This window comes from Anguilla rostrata, chromosome 15 (assembly GCF_018555375.3).
Source record: "Anguilla rostrata isolate EN2019 chromosome 15, ASM1855537v3, whole genome shotgun sequence".
Lineage (NCBI taxonomy): Eukaryota > Metazoa > Chordata > Actinopteri > Anguilliformes > Anguillidae > Anguilla > Anguilla rostrata.
The window spans coordinates 21,853,036-21,878,861 of record NC_057947.1 but is presented as its reverse complement, the minus strand read 5'-3'; the positions used below and the strand labels follow the sequence as shown (position 1 = coordinate 21,878,861).

The following is a 25,826-nucleotide window of genomic DNA, read 5'->3' as shown; positions in this document are numbered from 1 at the left end:
ATATATATATATATATATATATATATATGTCTTTTGTAATATTTATTAGTCTATTATTTGTTTTTATATTGTCCGTCTGCATGTGCTGCTGCCTGTCTTGGCCAGGACACTCTTGAAAAAGAGATTTTTAATCTCAATGACGTTTTCCTGGTTATATAAAGGTTAATTATTAATAATAATAATAATAATAATAATATAATAACAAAAATAATAAAATGTGAAGATGTATATTGAAGAATATTATTATTAGTAGTAATAGTAGTAGAATAAATGGTCTCAATCAGCATAAGTCTCATTGCGCAGTGAAGTTGATCTGTTTAGTTTAAACCACAAAACAACAGAATAGCTGGACACACATGATCAAAATGCAGTTGCTGAATGCACATGACACACGCATGACAAAATAAAACGCACCCCGAAAGACCACGGGATAACAGATTAAATCGCTCCTGTCCGGGAATCTTTCAGTTTCTGTCAACTGAAGCTCCTTGGCTTGATACTATGTAACTCGCCAGCTATTGTAGCTAACAAGTTCCTCTTAAAAATATATTGCTCTTAAACTGGAGACTAAACTAATATAATTTAGCCGCAGAGGTGAAATGGTAGTTAGCAAGTAAGCAAGTTACGGAGCATATTTAAAGAAACCAAACATAAAGTGAGGTTCCACACAAATCATCATTGGCAAGATAGCTAGTAGCTAGCTACAAGCTTACCTTACCAGTTTGCCACACACTGACATTTTAGCCCGGTGCCTGACAGAGTATACCAGCGAAAACATGGATTTACATGTTGTAGCAACACTACCTTAAACAACTACACAGACACAGTTAGTCGTGCTATAGTTTTAAAGAACATTTGTGCACGAAGAGCAAAATGCAATGTACCTGTTGTTTTCTCATGCATAATACCTCCAACTTCCACCAAACACTTACTGTCACCATAGTGATGGGTCTGGCTTTCCGGGGCGTGATCAAAAGGCTTGCGGAGCACTTTCTTCATTTGTCATCAGATTCATTCAAGATCAAAGATCACCACCCACCCACATCCAATCCTTCCCCAACAATGAATCGTAGATTTTGTTCAGGTTCAGAATCGGTTAGACTACTAAAGGCAGAAAAGTTCCGCAATAGCGTAGAGCAGTTAGTCTTGTCGGTCGCATGCATGCTTTTGCTGCAGGGCTGAGAAAATGTGCTTGACACCGGAGCGCTCATTTGCGGTTTAACTAAGGAAAATGCAATAATTGGACAAATAAACTGTCTTGCATGGCGTTGTAATATCCCCTTGTTGTTTCATTCATAGGCTAAGTAATATTGCAGGCTTATCAACATGGTTTCGAACACCTTGCAAAAGAATAAAAGGTCTGAATTACGAAGCAGCTTTTACTTTATTTTGCTATGAGTAAATGGAAGTCTATTATCATATTAAGTAATCATAATTCTCCATCGCCATGATTATCATCATCAGTAGGTATTATATTTTATTAATAAAACAAATAGCTACACCTGTATAAATGTATAAATAAGGCCACAATGTTGCCACCCCTGCATTGTGGAAAATAAACTAAATTGTCATATAGCTGCACCTGCACCAAAGCTGAACCAAAGGTGCAAAAATGCTGCAATCTGGGTCAATTTTAAGACCACTTCACAGATGAAGCCAGGAGCGGGTAATTTTCGGGAATTGTATTAGTCAGTCTACTCGCGGAATCTTTTATTTTAATATGTATGTATTTCGTTTAAAAAGACGCTCGGAATAAAAATGGTTATAGTTTAATCATAGCGCGATGTATCCCATTCTCATACTTTGAGCACTTAATTTTTCATTGTTGATTGGATAAAAACGAGTGACGCACACATTTATGACATCGGTTTATCAGTTACTCATGCTATAGAACGCGCTTTGCAAAGAGGCTTTTGTTAAATTCATTTTAACAGTCGGTCTAACGATTGTGTTTGGGAAACCCACTTAGAAGAACCACCTCGTAAACACAGTCGTTAATACTAAAATCTAACGTTAACACACCATAGTATTGGACGCCCTAGCCTACTATAAAACAGCAATGTCCAGTCCAGATATTGGGAAGTAGGCGTTGCCTTGTTCAACAAAAAAGAAACAAACATACAACATGTAGTAGTTCTGTCTTGTGTAAATCCACAGAGCCGCAGAGGTCATTGACTTATTTGGCATGAGCAGTTCTCGCAGTTCAGGCTGTTGGAAGATTACTGTATTATAATTTTTGATAAACTTTTGTGAGCACCTCATCACAGCTTTCCAAGTTGGAATTTCAGTTATCCACAGCAACATTCATCAAGCGATACATTTGACAACGTTCTCCAATACGCCCAACATGGAATAGCTGGCTCTCGAACTCATGCACTTATGGCAAGCATTTTCTTCGTTTTGGAATGCCTTATTACGCACCGAAATTGATCCATAGTAAACGCTGATGCTATCAGAGGGATATCGGAACATGTTATAGACGCGCGCACGGACAGAAAGCAACATGGCATTTTCTGACTAAATGATTTGCAATAAACATTGTGAATGGATTAAAAATAAGGCAATCAATCGAGATGACTGGCAAAATGAGGGAGCTTGCTCTTCTTACTGTTTTTCTTGAAGTTTACGCACAGGTGAGTGAATTTATGTTGTTATCTAGCGTACCTGTACACGTAATCCCCATATCCTTTCATTTAAGATAATTTCTCATTTGTCTGCTTCGCCAAATGAACATTGCCAATTTGCGTCGTTATACGCCGGTTTACTGTGCTGATTATGTGTCCTATGTCCTTATAGTTACTGTTTAATGCAGGGTAAAGCTCTAGGTTTAATACATCTTACGAAGCATTTTCTGTAATGCAACTTGCATCTGCAATTTCTTATTCGTAATTGTAACTAGGCTGTATAGTTTGATTGTTGATTCGAAATGATGATTCAAAAATCATACTTTCTTTGAAGTAGTATAAAACAGTTTTTTTTTTTTTTTTTTTTTCCATGAAAGGGCATTCCTCCAGAATGTGAACCTCATAATATTCTGGTCAGAGAAGAGGAAAGCTGTTACTCTAAGCTACAGAAATACAACTTCTCTAAACCTGGATATGCTCAACCAGGTGAGTCCTAACTCTTGACAGAGATTATGGGGTTCAAAACACAGGCAAGAATGAAAGAAATCTCTCCTAATATTTTTTTTTGTGGGAGTGAAGATGCCAAAGTAGATGACCTCAACTTGACCTCTGACCCTAAAGAATTTAAGGGAAACATAAATCTGGTCACCCGCATGTTGGATTCTCACCTGCAGATTTGATGCCTCTATTTATGAAGCATCATGGTCCACTGCTTCAAACCAAATTAAAACAAATGGCCTCATTTAATATTTCATGGTGTATTGTTATGTTATACTATATAACAGTGAAGAAACCTGTTTTTACACAATAAAAAAAAGTAAGCTATGCATGTCTCCTGCAAATAGACATATCTTTGAGTCTTTTTCTCTCAGTGACCCAACCTTTCCGCTTTCCTCTGGACATGACTTTCAGGAAATGTGTAGCCTCCTGTTCAATGGCACAAAAGCACAGCTCATGAAACCAGTGAAAAAGACATCAGCTTTAGATTACACAGTGATATATGTGCCATAGAGCCTTCTCCAAACTTCTTTTGAACGGTTTGTGCCAAAAAAGAGCTCACAGCCTTGACTGACACCACCATAAATATGTTTGGGGAAATGATAAGGGACAGAATGCAAGACAGTTCAGATTCGGCAACAAAGCCTTTGCCTTCCACAACATTGTTCCTTTGTTAGATATTAAAAGGCATAGTTCACTTTATGGGTTTTTAATATTATTTTAGTTTTGCTTTATATTAAAGATTGGCCCAGAAGCCTATTATGTGCAATGAAAAATATTTTAGATAATTACAGAAACTTCTGAAACCTAACCGGCTTTACAATAACTGATAAAGGGGCATCCACGTCTGTACAAGGAAATACACTTGGGGTAACTCAAAACAGCTTGAAAAGTGATGTTATATTTCCAGAGACTGTATGTATTAACATATTAATTTTACAATGTTGATTCACAATTTAAAACAAAAATATTAGTTTTATATTGTTACATGCAGCATATATTATTGCTTTTGAACACAAACTCCCGAATGCCTCTATACCAACCATTGTACAGCCAGTATGTCAACAAACACTTCAATACACACAAAACCTCCATTGGCCAACTGAAAACATTCACTAAATCTGAAATATATTTTTTAAAAACCCAGAAAGTGGAGCCCAACAGCATGAAGGTGATGACCGTCTTGACAAATCTGGATAATTTGACCTGCCTGAAGTGTTAGAGAAACGCAGTTTCAACAGGCAAGCTTATTTTAAATAAATGGGAGACTAGTCATTACAAGAGTTTAGATAGGACTTGTAGATTGCCTTCCTTTATCTGTTGACATTAATATCAGCAAGAATTTAGCTTCAGGCAGTCCTTTAATTGTACAAGTTAGATGATAGCATCATCTAGTGGCGGTATATTGTAAACATACATCACTGGATTGAGTTTTCATTCGGTTTCATTGTCAATGCGAAACTGTCAGGTGAGGCGAGGGAATGGACGCAAACGTAGTCAAAAACACTCAAAATCCAAAACGGTAAATACAAACCGAGAATTTTACTTTTAATAAGTACAAAAACCAAGTAGAAAAAAAAAAAAAGCCACGCAGGACAAGTCTCAAAAGGACAAAGCAAAGTTCCTTTAACGCAAAAACAGAGAAAGTCCAGAAATCCAAAAGAGTGCAAAAACAAAACACGGGCAGGCTAGAAGACACTCAGGACAAAACACAGAGTCAAAAGTACACGTGGGAGCACTTACCGAAACACAATCAGAAAAGCACACATAAAAGCACCTGAGTCAGGGAAGAACGGAACTTAAATAGACAAGACACTGACGAGACACAGGAGGGCACAATGCACAATCAGGCCACAGAGAGGGAAGGGAAGACGAGACAACCAAAAAACAATAATTGAATAATTGAAGACAATAATACAATTAAACAGGGTAAATGAACAGAACTAAAAACTGAAGTGCCGCCATCTGGCGGCCCAAAAGGGGAAACGCAGACAAACCACAGAACCATGACAGAAACTGGCCATTGTGTGATTAGTTATTTAATTAATGATCGACTTATTCATTTTTATTGGATTTTGATGGCAGAGATAAATGATGCATTTAAAAATAGAAAGTTAAGTTTGGGTGCAGGGTATCATGAGACATAACAGAAGTATATATTTTGTGTTATACACTGCTGCTGCTGTTGATACCAGTAGTGTATATGTGTAACTATGTTTGATTTTCCTGTTATGGTGTGACATGTTTGTCACTGACAGTGTGGAGCACTGAACTGGGAAGGATGGAGAGTGATGAGGGGAGTAGACAATTAAAGCATCATCCTCCTATAGACCCATCTGTTCATTTATTCATTTTATGCATTAGGCAATAGCGCATTTCCACTGTGTAATTGTTTGTTCTTTAAGGAATCTTAAACTGTCTAATATTTAACATATAATCATTCATATAACTGATTGAATGTTTACTTAGGCTTTTCACATTTCAGTCCTTGCTTAATGGTGAAACAGTGATGGCCCACAAAGGTTAAGCATGTGTATTCTTCTGATTACATGTTCATTGTTTTATATACTTACTACACCATGTGTGCTGGCTAACAATCCTGCATAAATCTAGGTCAATTCTAGGTGTGTGTGCATGTGTTTGTGTGTGTGCGCTGTATATGTGTGTGTGTGCATGTGTGTGCTTTCTTATTTTTTCTCTTCATTTTGTTGAAGGATGCAGAGGCATGTGGGACCACCTGAACTGCTGGCCTCACGCCCTGGTTGGAGAGGTGGTGTCCCAGCCCTGTCCCAAATTCTTTAGAACCAAGGGTGAGTGGCTGCCATCTGCTTCTAGGACCCACTGTCAACACTGTGCACCTGTTTGAAACGAGGCTTTCCTCCCTTCTGTGGACATTGAGCAGTACCTGTGATCAGTCTGTAGGGCTGTCTGTAGAATTTGAGCTGTCAGTCAAAGAAGCCAAAACTGTCATACATTGCATCCTGCTGACCTGCACTGAGAAGTCTCATCACCACATCTCCATTATAATGTGATGTGATTATTAACCTTGTATATGCTTGTAGAGTACATGATTTTCAAACTCTCAAAGGATTGTGCTATAATTGTCAGAATGGTTCATAGTCCCCGGCACAGTATCCGTTGGAATAAATGTAAAAAATGGAATAAAGCAAAATGTCACACGATCACAAAGAACAATGTCCTTCATGAGTAACAATGACATTTAGTGACAGATTTGTAAGATATGCTAATTTATGTTAATTGGTGCATCTGCAGGGACATTGTAAGTCTGCTTTTCAAACCCCTCTGCCTTTGCCACTGCAGTTCAAGAGCAACCTTTCATAAATTTCCCTCCTGACATGTCCCTGACTAATTAGTAAATTTGTTTTAGTTTTTGAATTTCACCTTGGTGTCATGAGAATAATTATGAATTTTAACTGTTACTAGATTAATTAATTGTTGTTGCCATTGTGGAAAAAAAGAACACTGACCATATTGTTCTTCTGTTACAGAACTGAAATGGTGTTTGTATCCAAATGTATCATGTTGCCTTGCTGCCTTCCTGTTGAAAATAATTTGATGCAATGAATTATGAGACAAATCTGGGCTAATCACTCTGCAGGGTTCATATTTCCAGTTCAGACCATTAAACCATTGAGATGTGTTCCATGTAGAATTCAGATTAAATGTTCCAGGGTGACTGTTCATAATGGGGAGATTAATGTGCTTCATATTTTACATTTTACATTGTGCTGACCTTCATGTGTTCCTTTTTCATGTTGCACATGAGATTTGAGCGGTGGGTGGGTTTCTTTTTGCAGTGGGGAAAAATTAAAGAATTCATGCAGGCCTCAGTATAGGGTGTGTGAAGTATAGCCCTTTTTATTTTAAATTTCTTCTCAATGTCTCGCTGTTTTTTAACCAGGGAGGGTATTCCGGAATTGCACAGCAGAGGGCTGGACTGATGCCTTCCCACCCCATGAGTTCGCCTGCGAGTACGCCTTCAACGAGTCACTCATAGACGTAGGTCCTGCTGCTTTCGCTTCCATTTATGTCTTTGATCAGGATATTGGACATTTGGGCACAGCAGGGGTTCCAGGGATTAAATTAATCAAGTGGAGTCATGAATTTCTGTAGATTTTTTAAAATTCACACAAGCACACTCACAAACAGTAGCGCTGAAACTTCTCTCCTTGAAGTTGTGATTGTCCCCATTGCCTCTCTCCAGATGCCTCAATCCCACAAATACTTCCTGTATGTGAAGACCATGTACACGGTGGGCTACGCTTTCTCTCTCGTGTCCCTGGCTGCTGCCATCTTCATACTCTGTCTGTTCAGGTGTGTAATCTCCAAAGGGAATGAGCCATAGCACCACCTCTCAGGGAAAATGTATCTGTAATTATCTTTGCAGATTCTGTTACCTGAGGGAACCAATCACAGTATATTATGAAATTATAGTGTACATGTGTACAGCAATTAAACTGGATAAATTAAGTCAGAGATAATTCACTGGAACAGAAGCCAGAGTGACAGCATAGGACCAGATTACACCCCAGACTTGTGATGCCCAGTGTAACGTCTGTTATCTCCCTCATCCAGAAAACTGCACTGCATGAGGAACTACATCCACATCCAGTTATTTCTGTCTTTCATCCTGCGGGCAGCCTTCATCTTCATCAGGGACTCTGTGCTGTTCTCCAATGAGGACTTATACCACTGCGACTCATTCCCGGTGCTTACTGCTCATCTGCCAATCAATCAGTCCTTTAGTCATCTGTTTAGTCAATCAACTTTAATCTATTTAAGTATCTAAGAACATAAGAACATATAATGAACATGCCATTCAGCTTGTCTTTGCTTGCCATTGTCCTACAGAGATAGTCTAGCACTCTGTCACTCAAATCATGGCCCTCGAGGTCCAAGAACTACTGGTTTTATACCCTCCCTTTACCTAAGAATAAGGTGAGAATACAGTCTGGCCAATCAGTAGCACCAGTTGTTCAGTCAATTACCTGGGGGAAAAGAAAACCAGGGATGGATTTGGTTTTGAGGTCCAGATTTAAGTATCCATGGTCTAGCACTACATCAAGTTTGTAACTTTGAGGGCAGTGATTACTCAAGTGTGGCCCACGCGGCCAGTAGTACTTCTGGTTTTAATTCCTTCCCTCTAATTAGGGACTGATTTAAACATGACACACCAGGTGAGTGTAATCTCTGGCAAATCAGTGACATTATTGGACTATCAAGCAGAGGAAATAACCAGCAGTACTACTGACATTGAGAGGCAGATTTGAGTATTCCTGCCTAAGGGTCTCTGTATCAATCTGTTCTCTATCCCTTCTGGCTCTCCCCCTGCAGATGGGCTGTAAGCTGGTGGTGATGTCATCTCATTACTGTATCATGGCAAACTACAGCTGGCTGCTGGTTGAGGGCCATTACCTGCACACACTGGTCCGCATTTCCTTCTTCTCTGAAAAGAAGTTCTTCTGGTGGTACATCGTGCTGGGTTGGGGTAGGCTTGGTCATCTGTCCAGATAACATGACAAGGGCCTTTCCCCCCCATTCTCGTTCCTCTTCTGCCCTTACCTGTCCCTTCCTATCCTCTTCTTTCTTTGCTTAATCTACCACCTTTCCCATCTCCTCAAATGGCATTTGATATTCAGCAAAAGTCAGCTTTCTTGGAAATGTCTGATATAGCTCAGGGGATTTGCTGGGCAACCAGAAAATTTGTAAACTACTATTGCATTATATATATATACCTACTATCTGTATTTTAAATAATGTATAACAAAATTGAATAATAGTTAATTTCCTTTTTAGGTTTGCCAATGATTGTTATATTAGGTTGGGGGATGGCCAAATATCTGCATGAAGATGAAGGGTAGGATATTTATAGGCTAACACATATTTTAAATCATATTTAGAAATGTTTTCTTATTTATCTATGATCATGACTGAACATGACTGTCAGAGAAGTTCAGTTGTGACCAGAATATTGTTTGTTTGAATCCCAGTGAAACAGTAGATGTATCTTAGGTTACTAACCTTCATTGCCTCAGTAAACACAACCAGATGAATAAATTATAAATATGCAAAATATTATATGAGTAAACTGTGGAAGTTGGCCTTAGTAAGGATGTCAGAAATTTGTAGCAACATTAAGTAATTAAGTAACTCCTGTGGCGTTCAAGGTGTTGGGAGATGACAAATCACAACTGGATCTGGTGGATTCTCAAAGTTCCTGTCCTGCTCTTCATCACTGTAAGTGCAGAAATCTCAGTGGCTGCTACAAGGAGTTCACCAGATTAAAAAATTACAGCAAAACATCGTGGTTTTCCCCAACGTGTTATTTTTGTTTGCTTTATGTTTTTATTATATGAATGTGTGATAAGCTCATCGTGTTTTTCTCTGCAGATTAACTTAATGTTTTTTCTGAGTATTATAAAAATATTGGTGGGAAAATTAAGGACACCAGATGAGCATGCCAATGATTTCAACCAATACAAGTGAGTTCCCTTTCTTTCTAATATCATTTTACATGTAGCTATGTCTACTTAAAACTCAGTCCTCCCTCATTCAGGGTCAGTTGGTCAGGACACAAAAGTTTCTACACAAGGTACTGCTGGGTTGCTCATCTTGCTAACACATTGGGTCCAAGTGTGTGCATGTGCCTTCACAAACTGGTATTGAATCCTGAATACTGGCAGTGTTCACTGCAGCCCCACAGTGCACAATTGCACGTAGCCTTGTCCAGGAAGGAAGGGTATCAGACACTGATAACACAACTGAACTGGTGTACCAATTTCTCAGAGTAGAAGCAGTGGTTGCCACATAATGATGGACTTTTGTCCTTAATGGCTATCATATGTGCTCTTTTTGATCTTAAGGAGACTTGCAAAGTCCACCTTCCTCCTGGTTGCTCTCTTTGGCTTGCAGTACGTCCTCTTTGCTTTCTTCCCATTCAGTCAAATATGGAACTCTGTGGAGCTGGCTCTTTCCTCAGTTCAGGTAAGAGACTTCATCTGCTTTGTTTATACTTTGGCTTTTCATTCTTAGGATGTAAATGGGAAGATTTTGAGTGTCAGCATATTCAAACAACATCAGAGAAACTTGTGTATGCATTAGTTGAGCATAAAATTACTATTGTATTCTGACTCTCAACACTTCAATGTCAGTGAACAGAAAAAAAATGAATGAATAAACTCTTCTCCATTACAGGGCTTTGTTGTTGCAGTTCTGTACTGTTTTCTCAACGGGGAGGTAGGTTTTGAGTTTGCTCATTGCCTGCATGCAAAACATACAGAATAAATCATCAGTCAGGCAAATTTTCATCTAATATTCTCAGCAATTTACACTTTCTAGGTTGAGGTTTTTGAAAGGGCCTGGGGTTTCAAAATATTTTAGCTTGAGATTCCAGGCAAGCCATTGCTGCTGTTCTACCGTTAAACCCTGGATTACGATGAATTCAGTATATTCCCAGCTGCAGAAATTGATGTTATGCCTAGCATAAACTCATCTGCTGAGCAACTCAATTATAAGGTTGGAGTCTGTTAAAGACAGCAGGAAACCCTATTTGCCTATGATCCAGTGGAACCAGGACAAGTCATCTGCTTTTCAGGACAAAGGTAGTGAGTGACTTAGTGAGTGACTCCCTCTAAGAAATAACAGTACCTTCATTTACCACAAGATGGTGAAAATACATTCATAGGGAGATAGAAGTTAGAGGCAATGACCTGTACTTTATATATATGTGTGTGTGTGTGTGTGTGTGTGTATATATATATATATATATATATATATATATATTTAAATGTTATAGACTGAATGATGATTGGCGCCTGGGCTGACCTTTCACCAGGTGAAATATGAGTTCCAGAGAAAATGGCAGCAGTGGAGGCTGAAGCAGCACCTGCACGGGGAGTCCAGACCACACAACGACTCAATCAGTCATAGCGGCTTGGCCCTCACCCACGTGTCCCTGCTCCACCGGGGCTCCACCACCCACCAGGCCAGTCAAGTGTAACCATGACAATGTGCGCCTGTGTCAGAGGTCCCGCCCACCTTCTCCCTTTCCAGACTGCTTTTACTTTGACAGAGCTCAGAGTCTGGGACACCCAGGCCTCAAGAATCTCAAGCTGAGAGATCATTACCTCTCGTATGGATCTGAGGGAGGCTGGTGTAACTGCTGAATGGGCCTCAAGGCCTTCTAGAGGGCAGTGTCACATGACAACACACCTGGCAAGATTTTCCCCCAGCATTGTGATTATGTGGGAATCCCCATCTGTGCCAGAGACTACACAAGCTTGGGGTTCATGCTCTGTATTTACAGCACTAGTCTTCAGTTTAATTGTTCTTTTACGTTAGAGGACACAGTGCTACATGCAGCTTGTCACTCTTGGATCTTGTTCCTGGGATCAAACTGCAAGTTCGGCCACCTGTGCCCATGGCCGGAATCCCTACAACCATGTGGACTTAGAGGGAGATGTTCAAAACCCATAAAAATTTTTGGGATCTTCACTGTTTTAAAAGGAATGAGGTTGTCTCCAGAGAGCGGAGGAAACTGGACGGTGGTATATTGAAATATACAGATCCTCTAATCTACACTTCTGACCTTAAGTGAAGCTTGTAAAGTGGCCCAACTGACTGTGGATATGCGCTATAGCACATTGCCAGCTGTTACACTTAATCTACTGACACATCGAAAGATGCCCACACTTCTTTATTTAGCATCACTTGGAAATGCAGGGTGAAGCATGTCAGTTGATGAAGGTTACAGTCCATGGGTTAATACAAAATCTTCACTCTGCTGCACTGTTGTGATTTACTTTGTTGATTTTTTATTTTTTATTTTTTTACATAATTGCTGCCTCTCTAACTGTAAATGTCATTCCTTTTCCCTGACCCATAACTGAATGATCCAGAGAAATGCCAAATAACTGGGTGACTTCAGTACTTTGTGCCTCAAGACCCAATCTACTCTTACATTGCAGGTACTTGACTACACCATAGATAAAGCATTAGGATTAAAAAAAAAAAACTGAAAGCTGCAACAGCAGTATCTAATTTGTACTTTACCCAGCACATTTATAGCATTTATTTTACCCAGCATATCTGACAGTCTTACTCACAAGCATCAAAATGATATCACCTTACTCTTTAGACATGAGACAAAGGTAGAGACAATGAGATTAGCTTGAATGTCTGTCAATCAATCACAGACACTGTTGATTCATTACAGCATAGACAGATGGAGCGAACAGTGAATCCACCCATTTGCGCAAACAAGATCAGAGCAGCTGAATGGATAACCTTTGTCACACACAATCACAGATTTGTATTATACAGTCCGACCTCCAATAAAAGACTCTGGTCAGGTACACAACATAGGTAATAAAAGCAGGTGAAAATAACATGCAATTATTTTAATTTTCAATTAAAATGATTATTGAAAATGAATTTTCAATTGCTTTCTTCGGTCTCAAATAAACTATACTGTCTGACCAGTCAAAAAAACCATTGTTTAATGTGATCCATTCAGGAGCAGAAAAATATGACCAGAACTTTTTAAATACACCCATCGTCACGTTTCTTTCAGGTAAGACACTGGTACTTCAAACTGGGTTTAGTAAATGAAAGTGAAACCGTGAGATAAATAGACAGACTTTGCCTGACAGCAGAGGTGAATTTATTCTGATCCACAAGCAAATGAAAAATCGTAGAGCTGTCAAAAGGGTTAAACTAGTACTGAGATATTATGGAAATATTCAAGGGAAGTTAACAACAAAAATATCTATTATTACTTTAAACAAAATTGTGGCATAAAATGAATTCCACTTCATAAACTATAATGAGAGACAGCATAAAACATTTGTTGTGAACTGAAGGTGGAATCAGATACAAAATTTAAGTAATAATGGCATTACAAAGTTTGTAAATTAAATGTGTTTTGAATGAAAAAACTTTGTGTAAAATTTGGACAAAAGTGCAAGATTTTCTAACACAAAAATACCTAATGTATTTTGATGTTATTACATTGTGTATAATTCATATTGCACAAACCAATGACACACACTCTTTAGAAGTAAAATTAATGTGTCTTTTGGGTCTGGGAATGATCAGACATGAAACTGCCTCCACCTAGCATTTCCCTGGCTCACCAGCAGGGGGCAGCACCATGTGGTGGATGTGGCGGGAAGCTGTTCCATTGAGGAAGAAGAGGAAGACGGCAGTGAACTGGCACCAAAAGGTGAGGGTGAAACCCAGGGGTGAGGCATGGGCACGCAGCAGGACTACAAATACCAGCACCCCAAAGACGGACAGGGCAAAGGCTACAAGCACCAGCGCTGAGCCCAGGGCCCAGCGGCGGCTTGAGTCCTGGTCACCACCAACCTGTGACATCACAAGCAGCTCCAAACCAAAGATGGCGCCCACCACAGCCAAGGAGGTCAATGACCGACAGAGCCCCATCCCCACCTCCAGCCCCTCCACCCCAGCCAGGCTCAGCCGGGTGGTGCAGTTGGGCAAGGCCCCCACCTCAGCAATCATGGCCCCAGACCCTGTCCCCCCACGAGCCCCCACGGCACAGAAGTGCCAAAGGCCATACATCTGCCCATCTGCCAGAAGCCAGTGGCCATCACAGACAGCAATGGAGGACAAGACCACAGCCAGGGAGGTGCAGAGAATGATCATGCCACGGGTGAACCCATCCAGAAAGGGTGTCCTGGGGCGCCGCATGCGAGGCGTTCCCTGGGCCTGAGCATGACAGAAGAGGAGCACTTTCAAAATGCCATATTCTTTATTCTTATATTGCCATGGAAAATATAATAAAATATAACAAATGCATACTATTGCATTTGTCAAACTGAATGGTTTCAGATGCTTAGACAAAATGTAATTAGACAAAGGGAAACTGAGTAAACACAAAACATATTTTTTATAATTATTATTTCATAAGTTATCAAACACCCATATCGCTCATGCAAAAAAGTAATTGCCCCCTTAGTTACTCAATCAACCAATTACCTAAATTTAATTCATAATTTGCGGATTGAATACAGCCAGGCTTGATTGCAGCCAGCCCTGTTGAATCTAAGCCTCACTCATATTGAACCATACCATCAGACTGAAGCAGTCACCACAAAGTTTCTACAAGCACATTATGATGTGATCAAAGGAAATTCCAGAAGAGATGAGAAAAAGGTTTGGCGATCTATATCAGTCTGGAAGCAAGTCCATACTTGAATGGCGGAAAAAAATAATTTACGTTTTGGAGCGGCCTAGTCAACGTCCTGACTTCAACCCAATAGAGATGCTATGACAGTACCTGAAACGAGCAGTTCATGCTCGAAAATGCTCAATTTGTCTGAATTAAAGCTGTTCTGAAAAGAAGAGCGGGCTAAAATTCCTCCACAGCAAAGTGAAAGACTAATATCAAATTATAGGATATCAAATATAGTGTCTGGTTGCAGTTATTACTGCTAAAGGTGGTGCAACAAGTTAAGTTTAAGAGGGCAATTACTTTTTCACATGGGTGATATGGGTGTTCAATAACTGTTTTCATTGACTAAATGAAATTATCATTTTTAAAATGTGCTTTTCGTGTTTTACTCTAAAGTTACCCTTGTCTTCAATATTACATGTTTGTACAAAAAATCTCCAAAACCATTCCAGTGTGATCAAATATACTCAATGTATAAAAAGAGTGAAAATCATGGAAGGTGCGTAAATAAAGATTCTCACACTGTATATATAAAACAAAACAGAAAAATATAGGCTATTTAATGCACAAACAATATACACAATAACATATATACCTATGACCCAATGTTTGGGAGGTGTATTACTCCAATGAATACAAAAATGAAGCTTTTCATGTTTTAGAGCTGGGGTCCCCAGTCTTATCCAGAAAGGGCCAATGTGGGTGCACACACCTGATCCTGATTCTACTACTATTCAAGGTGCTTAGCAATGAGTCTAGTGATCGATTAGTAGAATCAGGTGTGTGCTCCCACACTGGCCCTTTCTGGAACCCCAGCTCTAAAACATGAAAAGCACCTAATTAAGAAAAATTAACAGCTTGTTAAAATTCTGGGATTGCTATTGAGGTTGGAATGAAAACCAGCATACACAGGGGTCCCCGAGGACCGAGTTCAAGAACCACTGTTGTAGGCCACCACTGCAAACCAATTTCCGCCTATTACAAAAAAAACGGGCATAGCCTACATCTAAAAAATGTACAGCATTGATGCAGAGAAGACGTTCCAACTATTTTACGCAAATTGTCTGCTATGTTACGCTAGCCTAGTGTTTTTGTTTTTTTTATTTTTGTCTGTTCGCACAAATAATCTACATGGATATAATTTTAGCTGGTTGGATACATTAAACAGCAGCAGAAATCCTTTTTTTCTGTTGTTCCATGTTAATATTTTATAGCTTACTGAACATTCCAAGGAAGCTTAAACGGATTATTGCCTTTCCCTTTCACACTTAACGTTTGCTGACGAAACCATATTAGCTAAGTGAAAGTGAAGAGAAGGCAAAAAATAAAATAAAAAACAAATAAAAGAATACTGCATTTTTATTCGGCCTACCTTGATCTTTATTGCAGTCATGAGTTCTTTCCCTCTTGTCCAAAAAAAACAGAAGACGTCAAATGGTTAGCTAGCCTCTAACTTAGCTCAAGTCAAAAGTCAAAAGTACAGATCGAGCCAGTTTAATATATCATTAACAAACATCGTCAAGACAATGGGAGTTTCTGTCCCATCGGAGAACGGGGTCTTTTGCGGAGATTCAGCATTCATGGACTACCAGCAATGCCGACAGTAGCCTATTAGCACACTGATCACGAAGCGATACTATGAACAAGGTGAAAGACAGAGTCACTGAATGCCTATCCCGTGGAGTAGTTTAGGTAGCCTAGACTAACTCCGTCACCTTCTTTAACTTACTGTGTGATTTGCAGAACAAGGTCTTTGAAAGTGATCGGTCAGTCTGATTTATTCACTGCTTTCAAGCGTGAACATAGTTCTTCTGTGCACAGAACTAAACGGCTTTATCTCTTTTCTTTGCAGCCTGGTTCTTGCTCTTTGTTACTTACTTGGAAAAGTAGGACTGCGCATAGATTAGGGCAGCTGTTTCGGTCCCTGAGCCCACGTCTTTTTGACATGGTGACATCATTGAAAGGTCTGTGAAATAGATAGCATTAAGCTATATATTTATTATAGCCTAATTAACTCTCGCTGCGCGGGCAAACTTTAGCACAGTAACTTTCTAAAACTCGAAAAGTAACCAACTCGGATGCAATTAACAATAGCCCGTAACTTGGTAGCCAAGGCACTTACGAATAATAGCTACCCTAACTGCTAATTTGGCTTTTAAAAAAATGTTGAAAGCATGCATGAGGGAAATCTCATATTATATTATATTAAGTAGCCACTGATGTTGTACTTGATTTTGGACACGAGCTATCCTATTATTTCAACAACTTACCTCCAGTTCACTGAAACTTTTAATTTGGAAAAGTACCATTAGGTATCGCCATGGCAACGCGAAGTTATTGTACTAGGCATTCTTATAAATGACGGACAGCACGAGATCCCATTACAGCTTGAATAACAAGCAGCCTGTGAGACTACACCTCTGTAATATTGGGTAATTCAATATTACGATGTAATTAGTGTATTTTTTTAAAAGCCAGGTTAAGTGGAAATGTATGAACATGCAATGTTCCTATGGAACTATGGAAGACCAAATTCAATAAATTAGCAATTAAATAAATTGATATATACATAAGCAATAAACTAGATAATTAACAGATACTTATTTAATTATTTTAAGTCTTGGAAGGACACTTTGCACATTGACTCTTATTGATTTCTACAACAATTTATTTCAAGGCGTATTGATTTCAAAATGACTTTGCCAGTCAGTGAACATGAAAGGCCCATCCTTCAGAATAAAAACTCCATGAAATAAGAGACTTAAAATAATTAATAGATATCTAATTGCTTATTTAATTGCATATTTTAATTATTTCATTATACATTTTATTGCTTATTTCATCATAAATGTATTCCATCACATTTGGTCTTCCATAATCTCCTACTGTCCAGTTTGGCAAAGAAGTTCAGTAAATTCGAAATTCAGGGCTAAGAGTTTGGCTGGGATTCAATTAGACATTTTCTGTCCCTTGATTTTTTGCAACGGCCTCGACTTAAAATTGAAATGCCAAAAACGAGGGGAACTGCAACACCATACAGATGGCAGGTCCACCAGGCTGTGTAGTTGCCTTTCCAAAATATCTGCTTAACAGCCAGCTCCTTTTCAACTAATAGAAGCAGGCCCACGAGCACTTCAGGAACAATAATGCCCAACCTAATTTCAACACCAAGGGTGTTAACTTCTCCTTCACTTGTACCGGAGCAATACATTTGAGTAAGCACTTCTTTTAAAAAAAAAAATCTTTCCACAAGCAACAGCAGCAATAATTGACGAAAATGTAAAAGGAACACAATGCAACAAAGGTATTAAAACTTTTTTTTCCTTTATATCCTATCAGTTTACAGCAAGGCAGAAACAGGTCAAATCCTTAATGTTTGCTAGGTGACTGCTGGTGGACGGCATCTTGGTCCGAGGTGTTACGGTCCCGTTGTGATTTAATAACAATTAGCACTAAGCATGCAGTACGAGGAAGCCGGGCCTTCTCGGGACAGGGGTTTAAGGCATATCATCACATGACCGGCCTGAGGGGTCGGCCAGAAAGGCTCTGGTAGCTTCCCATGGGGTGCGTCTCCTCCCTGGCCGTACGACATTTAGATCCCGTACTTCCCCTTCAGCTCCTCCACCTTATCGATGTAGGCTTTCGTGGCGTCTTCTTTGCTCATTCCTGTGGAGGATATCACAGATCACTTGACCGTCCAGTCGGCTCATTCGCACAATGAAAACCTCACTGGTTGTCCTTCGGTGACATGGTACACAACGTTTGACCTTTAAGTAGCACAATGGACCAGAACAATGGAATCTACAGAGAAGAGGGGGGACGATTAGGGCATTGTGAGTATTCTGACCTTTTCGTTTCTCCCAAGCGTCCCACTTGGCTTTGCCTGTGAAGTCTAACATACCAGGGCGAGCTGTGAAGAGAAACAGCACAGAGCATTAAATATTCATAGATCATAAAAGGCTGTCATTAAAGAGGTTTTAGACTCCACAGATGAACACAGTGATTCAAAATCAGGGAGACCACTTCTTGTTTTATGAAACTCCATCCCATCACTATATCAGACTGCCCTGAAACCACCATCAGAACAACATCCTCTCCACTGTTCAAATGATATTGGGAACAGATGTATCTTTGCCAGACCAATGAGTACAGAATTTTAACCCAGCCGCATTGTAGTGAGATTGGTCTGGGGGATTAATGACCATTTCTGCCAGGCTTACTGATCATCGGTCTATTAAGGATATTCCAGATTAATAATTATTGTGGAAACGTAATTATGAATTGCAGCATAGTTTTCATAGATACAAATATATATATATATTTTTTTTTTTTAAATACAGGTGTATTCTTATTTTTAAATCAGTCTCTACATGTGAACACATAGGCTGGTTGTAGCCAACATCAATCTTAAAGAGCCACGGAGCATGCCGGTTTTGGTTTTGATGCAAAAAAACAGGCAACAAATTTAGACCATAAAAAATAAATTAAAAAAATAAATAAATAAATAAAAAATAAAAAACTTATATCAACCACACAACCAAATACATTGTTAAGTGCTGATTAAGAATTAAAACCAGTAGATCCTGCAGCTCTCCAGGACCAGGGCTGGCTGTCCCTGTTCTAAGCAAAGGCATGAATACTCCTAAAACAGTGTCCTGTGCTGGACCAGCAAAGTATTGAATCACATGATCAGCAAACCTGTGTTGACGTCACCCACAGTAGCTTGTTTATATAAACTATAAATCTCCAGCATTTCTGCATCGTTAGGCTTGGTCTTCAGGACTTTCACCTCCTCTGCAGCTTTTTCAAAGTCCGCCTGAAAGACAAAATGCATCGCTTTAAAATCAGGTCATCAGACAATCACATCCTTGCTTTTTATACAGTAGAACAGATGCAGACCAAGGTGTACAGTAGTAAAGCACAAATTAAAAACCCTTGTTCTGCACTTCTCCAGCAAGCTATCACTTGTACAAGCACAGTAAAACAAAAGTGTTAGAGAGCATAATGGTTACCACCCAATTAAAGTGAATCGGTCACTTGCTCACCAAGGACTGTAACAGGGGTTGGGATGGGGGAAGACTTTATTTAAAAAATAAAAAAAATTAAATCATTGCACTTCAGCACTTCAAGGAAGTATCCTTAAAAAAATGTACCCAAGGCTTTTACCTTTGTTCCTTCAGTGGATCAATGCCATGCAGACACACATTATAATAACCAGGAATTTCTCCTCTATTCACTGAGCCCAACTTCAACTAATCCTGCAAGCACCAATGCCAAACAAAGGAGGGGGAAGGGGATTTAAAAAAAACAAAACAAAAAAAATGTCTTGAGCAGCAGAAACAAAGCCTGCTGGGAAATGGCACAAGTCCCAAATGGCACAACAGGCTTTATAAGAAACAGGCAGCTGAACAGTGTTCCGGCTGCATGTCAGACCACCAGCTGGCGTAGCAGGGACAGAGCCGAATAAGACGACCCAGCTAGAGGCCGGACTTGGACAGCTGATTCAGCCACACTTACATAAAAACACAGGTTACTGTGCACATGCTTTTCTCGGCCACTAGGTGGAGCTGAAAGGGACAGGCCTACCAGCAATGCATTAAACCAAACTTTGGACTTGGGCCCTGATAAAGGCCACTGATTTGGCAGCAATTACAGTCACCTGTTGTACTCCAAGTTCCAGACAAATGCACAGCAGTGGCAATTGAACTGCAGCTTTTAGAGTCAATAAATTAATTTTCTAATCAGACTGCTTCATCCAGGGTAACTCACACTGAACAGTACACTTTCACCAATTGTACAGAAGAGTAATCGCGGAATCAGTGCGTAAAGCACACTGCTAAAGGCTACAACGGCAATTGTGCACCGAGGTGTCAAACATGCAACCTGTCGGTCACAAGCACAGTCCTTTCACCATGGAGACACTCAAAACATAACCGGCCAAACTGGCATCAACCCACAGCCAGAGACCATAACAGGTGTGGTTTAACCCCGCCTCCCCAACAGGACCTATGCCACACTAAAACATCCAACACTCACTACTGTGGGGACTGCACAGGAAGGCAACTCAGTTCCCATTTTCACTCACCCCTGAAACCAAAGAGCAGAATGGTGCAACAGATAATTGCACAACATTGTAACAAAAATCTAGTGCACTTGTATCTGCAGGACACGGGCGGAGTCCAATTAGCCTACTCCTAAAGCCCTGTTAGGAGGATTTACAAAGGAGATATAATATTACCACAAGAAACCACACACAAACCAGTTACCTTTACCAAGTCATCTGGGACCAAAGGACAAACCAAACAATATTATGGACTGTTTTATGCAAAATAGTGATGGGATTTGCCAATTACACTTCCATGACTGCACAGCAAGGTAAACCAACTTCAGCACTGAAATGCTCACAAATAAATCCCAAGTACACTACATGGGCTGTCAACCTACATTTTTGCTTTTTTACTGCAACCATTATGGAGACTTAAACTGAAGCAAATGTGTGTACATTAAAGACTTGTTGAAATCCTTGTAAATCAATGGTTCATTTGAAATTCTGCTAAAGGTTAGACGACCATCCCAATGAATGCATTAAGACTATAACCAAAGATCACGTGGTCATTGTTTGGGGGGGGGAATCTGGCCCTCAGTCAAAGAAGCATCTAATGTATATGGTACCATCACTAAGAGCAACGCTTCTTCGACAAAACCGACATCTGTAAACCTGGTTCACCAGCACCGATTCTACAGTTTAATCCCTGATAGAATCGAAGAGTACGATCGCAGAGGCTCTTTGAAAGGTCGGGGTTTGGCAGCGTCCCTGTGATCAGGTTGAGGTCAGGCTGTACAGGGGTGAGCCCAGAGCCTCACATCGGTTGAAGAATATATGTATTATTGTTTTTAATTCTGTTCCGGTTGCGCCCTCGCCCCCAGCAAACTAAATCGCGCGTTTTAATATTGCTACCTACAGTGAAATTGCCAGGCAAATGGCACGCTCATGCATATTTGCGACCAACGGAGAAATATCCCTCGTGGAAAGACGACTGCTTGGACATTTTCTGGAACTGTACTTAGAATGGCTATCGCCTATGATCGCCCAAAATGCAGACATCTTTGTATTCCAGTTTTATTAGCAACTGTATCGTGCCCCCCGGCTAGAAATAGCTGTACAAAATAAGTAATTGTACCTTACTGAACACGTGTTCAGCAGTTGTCTACGATCATGAAAATGCACTTTTTGTACGTCGCTTTGGATAAAAGCGTCTGCCAAATGAATGTAATGTAATGAAAATGAAGCTTGTCGGCTAGCAAACTAAGGCGTCAGAAAAGGTATTTTATGGCAAGGGAAATTGTGCACTTCACAAACGTCTTATTGTCATATAAAATGCAAACGTTGCCAGAAAAATGACTTTCTTTACCTGAGACATGATTCCTTCAGATACCGCTTGAAATGAGGCCCACTTGATTCCGTAGAACAAAAATGCTACTGCTGCACCGCTTCCTTGCGCTTAGGACTCATGCTTTACGCTATTTGACCACGCCCCGCTTATTCTATTGGCGGACAGGAAAATGTAAATTAGGTCATAGTTCCGTTGGCTGGGGTGAGTGGAAACAACCAATCAACGCACAGAGCGACAACAAAAGGATGAGGTCAAATAAGTAGGGAATGAGGTCAGCCGGTTCACAGTTGAGTTGAAATGGACATGTAATTGTGGAACCCTGTATCCAATTGTTCAATGAAATTTGTTTCAAGTAAAAAATGAATAAATCAGGTATTCCCTTGCCTTGTCTCATCAGTCCATTGTCCCAATTCGCGCATGACATTTGTGTGCCTTCTGGCTATACAAAATCATTCCAGTAGGTTATTTCCTCGTTTGGTGGAATAAACCTTTCCGTGATGATGGTTAATGAATAATAGGGTAATGCCAGCTAAATAAATTTGTGAACAGAGACAGTGTCTACAAAGAAACAGTGTCTACAAAGTACAAACCACATGAAATTTGAGGATGATTTAATGAAATGTATAGAAATGTACTAATACCTTACATTATCATATCATTGATGAGTACTGCATGCAATATTTTCTCAATTCAACCAGCTATGTGGAATTGCCTAATGCATGTAAAGTTCTGCAGAAATTCTGATTGTGTAACTTGTATGTTTTATATACATTGTCCATTAAATATAAGATGTGAGAGCAAGGGTATATGCCTACAATATGAGAAGACAGTATACAATTAAGTCACAAGCGTGCTTCTAAGTTTGCATGTGTCACAGAGAGACAAACATAAGGATACATTTTGACTAGCACTTGTTAATAAAATAAAAGGCAGTGTATAGCGGTCAATTGCTGACATCACTTTTAAAATACAACTGATTTTGGCTGTGGTTTTCCTTGTAAATGCAATTTGCTGTGGTATCAAGCAACAGCAAATTAGTGCAGGGTTTCCCCAGGAGCTAACTCCAGCCATAGAATTGAAATTTCCCAGAGTAATTGATCTGAATTGAGAATTCACAGTGAAGTGCCCTCAGAAAGAGCTGTGGGTGCTAGAATGAATAAGCACCACCTTAGCATACAAGAATTTTCAAAAAATCAGATAAACAAATAATGTAATAGTTTCCTGTAATGTGTTCTGAAGCAAATCATGTGTTTAAAATGTTTGTTTCTTAACTGATTGACTTATAAGGAAGACAGAAACAGCACAGGTGTAAATGTTACTCTTGAAAACGAATATGTGAGAGGAAAAGCCAGAGGCCGGTTTCCATAAAAGCATCTCAAATACAAAACCAAACACGGGTTTTTGGATGCAGAATTTAAACCCTATAGCCTACTAGAACAAAACTGTTTCTGAAATAAAAAATACCCATTTCATCCTACAGAGGGAGCTGATACACCACTGGACTGTCTCTACAAGAATCGAAACGTCTCACAGTGCTTGTCAAATATAAAAAACATTTTTTGCAGGGTAGTTTGTTTGCAGTGACACGGATATGACCATAGATATATATACACTGCCATGCACCACACAACCACAGAACAGTTCTGCGCATGTAGTTCACGTCGCACCATAGACGTATTGCTATTGCTTAATTTAGTCTAACATTCCCATGAGCCTCGTGAATAATTCGATTGCTCATGTCTGTATGCCCGCGGACTGATCCAGGATCTGTTTTTCAACACTGTCTAGGGTCGACTACTATGTTTTGAAAAGCTTTAGCTGATCTGAAGCCCGCGCAAGAATGAAGTTACACCGATGAGCTGGAGCAACCAGGAAATAGACTGCCATCTGTTTGGGAAATGTGCAAATATTTTGGCACTGCTAACTATATAGGCTACACAAGTATTCAGGTTAAATTATTTGTCAAATTATTAGGTATGTGTATAAAACCTAGTCGAGTTCGATAGTCTCTTAGACAATACGCATTATCCTGTAGGCTAAGGGTCGGGATGTCTTAAGTTATGATCCAGAAAGCCAGTATTGCACTTATAATATCAGTAATTGTCTGATTTTAAAAATAAATATTATTTAATAGAAACCTCGTGTCTGTACTTTCTCCACAGTAGGCCTACATCATGTCCTCCGAGGCGGTGTTAACTGTTCGTCTAGTGAGATCATTTGAGCATCGCAACTTCAAACCTGTGGTCTTCCGAAACGTAAATCTACACCAGACAGTAGAGGAATTCATTGCATTTGTTAAAAACGGTAAGATTTCATTACCTTAACAAGCTAAGATCATTTAAGTCACATTTAAAAGTTTTCCACATTCTATTTGTTTAAGCGTGGGTAGTTTGGCCCACGTTACGCAATATTTAAATGAACTGAATTTTGCTTATAGGCCTGTTGATGGTGTTATTTTTTGTAATTTGCCTGGCTTCTCTTACAGATATCTCTACAAGAGCAGGATTACCTCCCCCCTTCAAGAAATTCGAATATGGTACCGTGTATTAGCAGTTTTCAATTGGTCTATTTTGAATTATTTTTCGACAATTCAGAATGGTATCATACTGCAATGTTGCTTGAAAGTGTATAATTTAACTTTGTTGCATTGCTTCAGACACAATGAAGATTATTCACCAGGCACATGGAGCAAAGGTGAGACTCATTCTGCTCCACTAATAACATGCTTTGGACGTACAAACTGTTTGCACAAAAGGAGCCACAATCCGTAAATAAAAGCGACTGCATGCATAACAGAGGTGACTTCACCAAAAACTAACGGTATTTGTAGTTGCACTGTGAAATAATAATAATAATAATAATAATAAACTTTAATCATTTGTCTTTTGTTGCATCTAAAAATAGTTAAAATTATACCTTTTCAGACCAATGAATTAGTGATGAGCTTGGAAGACGACGACAAGCTTCTGTTGAAAGAGGGCATCAGCCTACTAGTTGCAGGAGTTGGTAGGTGTTTTTGTTATAGATTTAAACTTAATTTTAGTTACCAAAGGAAAACTGTTATCCAAAATATCATTCGTTATCTGTGAACCTTCCATATGATATGTATAATTAGAATATTAAATTAAGGAAAATCTTCGGTCCAGTAAGTGCTTCGATGGAATCACGTGGTCATTAGGAAGAGTGAGTAAATACGTGAACTCCCACTAAAGAAGACAATGGGGTTTTCCGTACTTCGCCCATACCACAAAATCACAGCATACTATATCATACGTTAAGTATGGCAGACCATAAACAAATAAATATGAAGATGGTATCTGTATTAATAAAATGAAATGCTGTCCCAGCAGCCCCAAACAAATTCCTGACCATTTGTGTAGATTATATACTGTAGTATAATTCAGTCAGTTTATAAGGGCATAACATATTTTAATGGATATTAATCTTTTCTCAACAACCACAAATATATCTCGGCAAAATAATTCAAGCACATCAAAGCATTAGTGTTAGTTAAAAAAAAGCTTGTAAAATGGAGTTGGTGTACATTTTCACTTCACACACATGGTTTTAAAAATTTGAAATCGATGAAGCACATCTTTTAAAGTATTTTTTATACTGCCTTTTGAAAATACGCTTCCATTTTTATGTGCATGGTGCATTCAAAATGCTTTTGTTCTGTTACTGTTAAGGAGACATCACATGGTCAAAAATGAATGTGAACTCTTAGTAACCGATTTTTTATTTTATTTTTGCAGCCAATGAAACTGAATTGGGTTTCTTCCGGAAAGAAGATTATGAAAACTTCAAGACAAATCCTAAAACAGTCTGGTGACACACAAAAGCTTCACTGGAGAGTGAGAAATAGCATATGTGATGCAAACACAGAAGAAAATGACAAAGCAGTGACTTGGGTTCTCCAAAATATGGAGATGGTAACACAGAAAAGGACTCCCAGTTCAACAAATTTTATTTTAAGGACAGCTGCCAACGTACTTCAGTTTTAATGATCTGTTCCACTCCCCTTGGGGAGGAGCTATGTTAAAACATGATTTTTTAAATAAAATAAATGTCTTCAAGAATTCAGATTTGCATGTA

The 25,826-nt window shown here is 39.3% G+C and overlaps 5 protein-coding genes across 10 annotated transcripts in view; 2 read left to right on the top strand and 3 right to left on the bottom strand.

Moving 5' to 3' along the window:
• Nucleotides 1-1,012, bottom strand: part of cfap221 (cilia and flagella associated protein 221) — a 29,692-nt gene extending 28,680 nt beyond the window's left edge. Inside the window, exon 1 of the mRNA XM_064310867.1 lies at nt 885-1,012. The gene's annotated coding sequence lies outside the window, so the exon portion shown is untranslated. The remainder of the gene's footprint in view (nt 1-884) is intronic.
• A 1,103-nt stretch (nt 1,013-2,115) lies between these two features.
• On the top strand, nt 2,116-11,972 carry sctr (secretin receptor). The gene is made up of 13 exons (XM_064311344.1): nt 2,116-2,633; nt 3,002-3,110; nt 5,837-5,932; nt 7,045-7,142; nt 7,348-7,457; nt 7,719-7,851; nt 8,478-8,631; nt 8,940-9,000; nt 9,311-9,380; nt 9,534-9,625; nt 10,007-10,127; nt 10,338-10,379; nt 10,978-11,972. The coding sequence occupies exons 1-13, from the start codon at nt 2,574-2,576 to the stop codon at nt 11,140-11,142; spliced, it is 1,311 nt and encodes a 436-aa protein (XP_064167414.1). The 5' UTR covers nt 2,116-2,573; the 3' UTR covers nt 11,143-11,972.
• An 815-nt stretch (nt 11,973-12,787) lies between these two features.
• Nucleotides 12,788-17,496, bottom strand: tmem37 (transmembrane protein 37). 3 transcript variants are annotated; one of them, XM_064311347.1, is made up of 4 exons: nt 16,608-17,496; nt 16,216-16,303; nt 15,710-15,743; nt 12,788-13,871 (listed from the first exon to the last, which is right to left on the bottom strand). In XM_064311347.1, the coding sequence occupies exons 2-4, from the start codon at nt 16,293-16,295 to the stop codon at nt 13,257-13,259; spliced, it is 729 nt and encodes a 242-aa protein (XP_064167417.1). In that variant the 5' UTR covers nt 16,296-16,303; nt 16,608-17,496; the 3' UTR covers nt 12,788-13,256. The 3 variants fall into 3 exon arrangements, with proteins under 3 accessions (XP_064167417.1, XP_064167419.1, XP_064167418.1); XM_064311349.1 differs by lacking the exon at nt 16,216-16,303; XM_064311348.1 differs by lacking the exons at nt 16,216-16,303; nt 16,608-17,496 and adding an exon at nt 16,067-16,209.
• A 150-nt stretch (nt 17,497-17,646) lies between these two features.
• On the bottom strand, nt 17,647-21,910 carry dbi (diazepam binding inhibitor (GABA receptor modulator, acyl-CoA binding protein)). The gene is made up of 4 exons (XM_064311355.1): nt 21,750-21,910; nt 19,036-19,153; nt 18,185-18,247; nt 17,647-18,003 (listed from the first exon to the last, which is right to left on the bottom strand). The coding sequence occupies exons 1-4, from the start codon at nt 21,756-21,758 to the stop codon at nt 17,930-17,932; spliced, it is 264 nt and encodes an 87-aa protein (XP_064167425.1). The 5' UTR covers nt 21,759-21,910; the 3' UTR covers nt 17,647-17,929.
• Nucleotides 21,911-23,381: 1,471 nt separating this feature from the next.
• Nucleotides 23,382-25,812, top strand: c15h2orf76 (chromosome 15 C2orf76 homolog). Of its 4 annotated transcripts, none has more exons than XM_064311354.1 (6): nt 23,382-23,680; nt 23,897-24,035; nt 24,217-24,267; nt 24,388-24,425; nt 24,656-24,741; nt 25,487-25,812. In XM_064311354.1, the coding sequence occupies exons 1-6, from the start codon at nt 23,630-23,632 to the stop codon at nt 25,491-25,493; spliced, it is 372 nt and encodes a 123-aa protein (XP_064167424.1). In that variant the 5' UTR covers nt 23,382-23,629; the 3' UTR covers nt 25,494-25,812. The 4 variants fall into 4 exon arrangements, with proteins under 4 accessions (XP_064167424.1, XP_064167421.1, XP_064167423.1 ...); XM_064311351.1 differs by having other exon boundaries at nt 23,393-23,680; nt 24,656-24,737; XM_064311353.1 differs by having other exon boundaries at nt 23,394-23,680; nt 23,894-24,035; nt 24,656-24,737.
• The last annotated feature ends 14 nt before the right edge of the window (nt 25,813-25,826 follow it).

Bases quoted from the DNA above. Each gene is read 5' to 3' on its own strand.
- sctr (XM_064311344.1), top strand. From the start codon at position 2,574: ATGACTGGCAAAATGAGGGAGCTTGCTCTTCTTACTGTTTTTCTTGAA. The intron at 2,634-3,001 runs GTGAGTGAATTT...TTTCCATGAAAG, and splicing joins TTCTTGAAGTTTACGCACAG to GGCATTCCTCCAGAATGTGA. The intron at 7,852-8,477 runs GTGCTTACTGCT...CTCCCCCTGCAG, and splicing joins ACCACTGCGACTCATTCCCG to ATGGGCTGTAAGCTGGTGGT.
- tmem37 (XM_064311347.1), bottom strand. From the start codon at position 16,295: ATGATGTCACCATGTCAAAAAGACGTGGGCTCAGGGACCGAAACAGCT. The intron at 15,744-16,215 runs GTAAGTAACAAA...TTTTTGGACAAG, and splicing joins GCGCAGTCCTACTTTTCCAA to AGGGAAAGAACTCATGACTG. The intron at 13,872-15,709 runs GTAGGCCGAATA...TGTCATGCTCAG, and splicing joins TGACTGCAATAAAGATCAAG to GCCCAGGGAACGCCTCGCAT.
- dbi (XM_064311355.1), bottom strand. The intron at 18,248-19,035 runs GTTTGCTGATCA...TTCTCTTCACAG, and splicing joins TGTGGGTGACGTCAACACAG to CTCGCCCTGGTATGTTAGAC. The intron at 18,004-18,184 runs GTCAGAATACTC...TATCCTCCACAG, and splicing joins CGCTTGGGAGAAACGAAAAG to GAATGAGCAAAGAAGACGCC.
- c15h2orf76 (XM_064311351.1), top strand. From the start codon at position 23,630: ATGTGCAAATATTTTGGCACTGCTAACTATATAGGCTACACAAGTATT. The intron at 24,036-24,216 runs GTAAGATTTCAT...CTTCTCTTACAG, and splicing joins CATTGCATTTGTTAAAAACG to ATATCTCTACAAGAGCAGGA. The intron at 24,738-25,486 runs GTAGGTGTTTTT...TTATTTTTGCAG, and splicing joins CCTACTAGTTGCAGGAGTTG to CCAATGAAACTGAATTGGGT.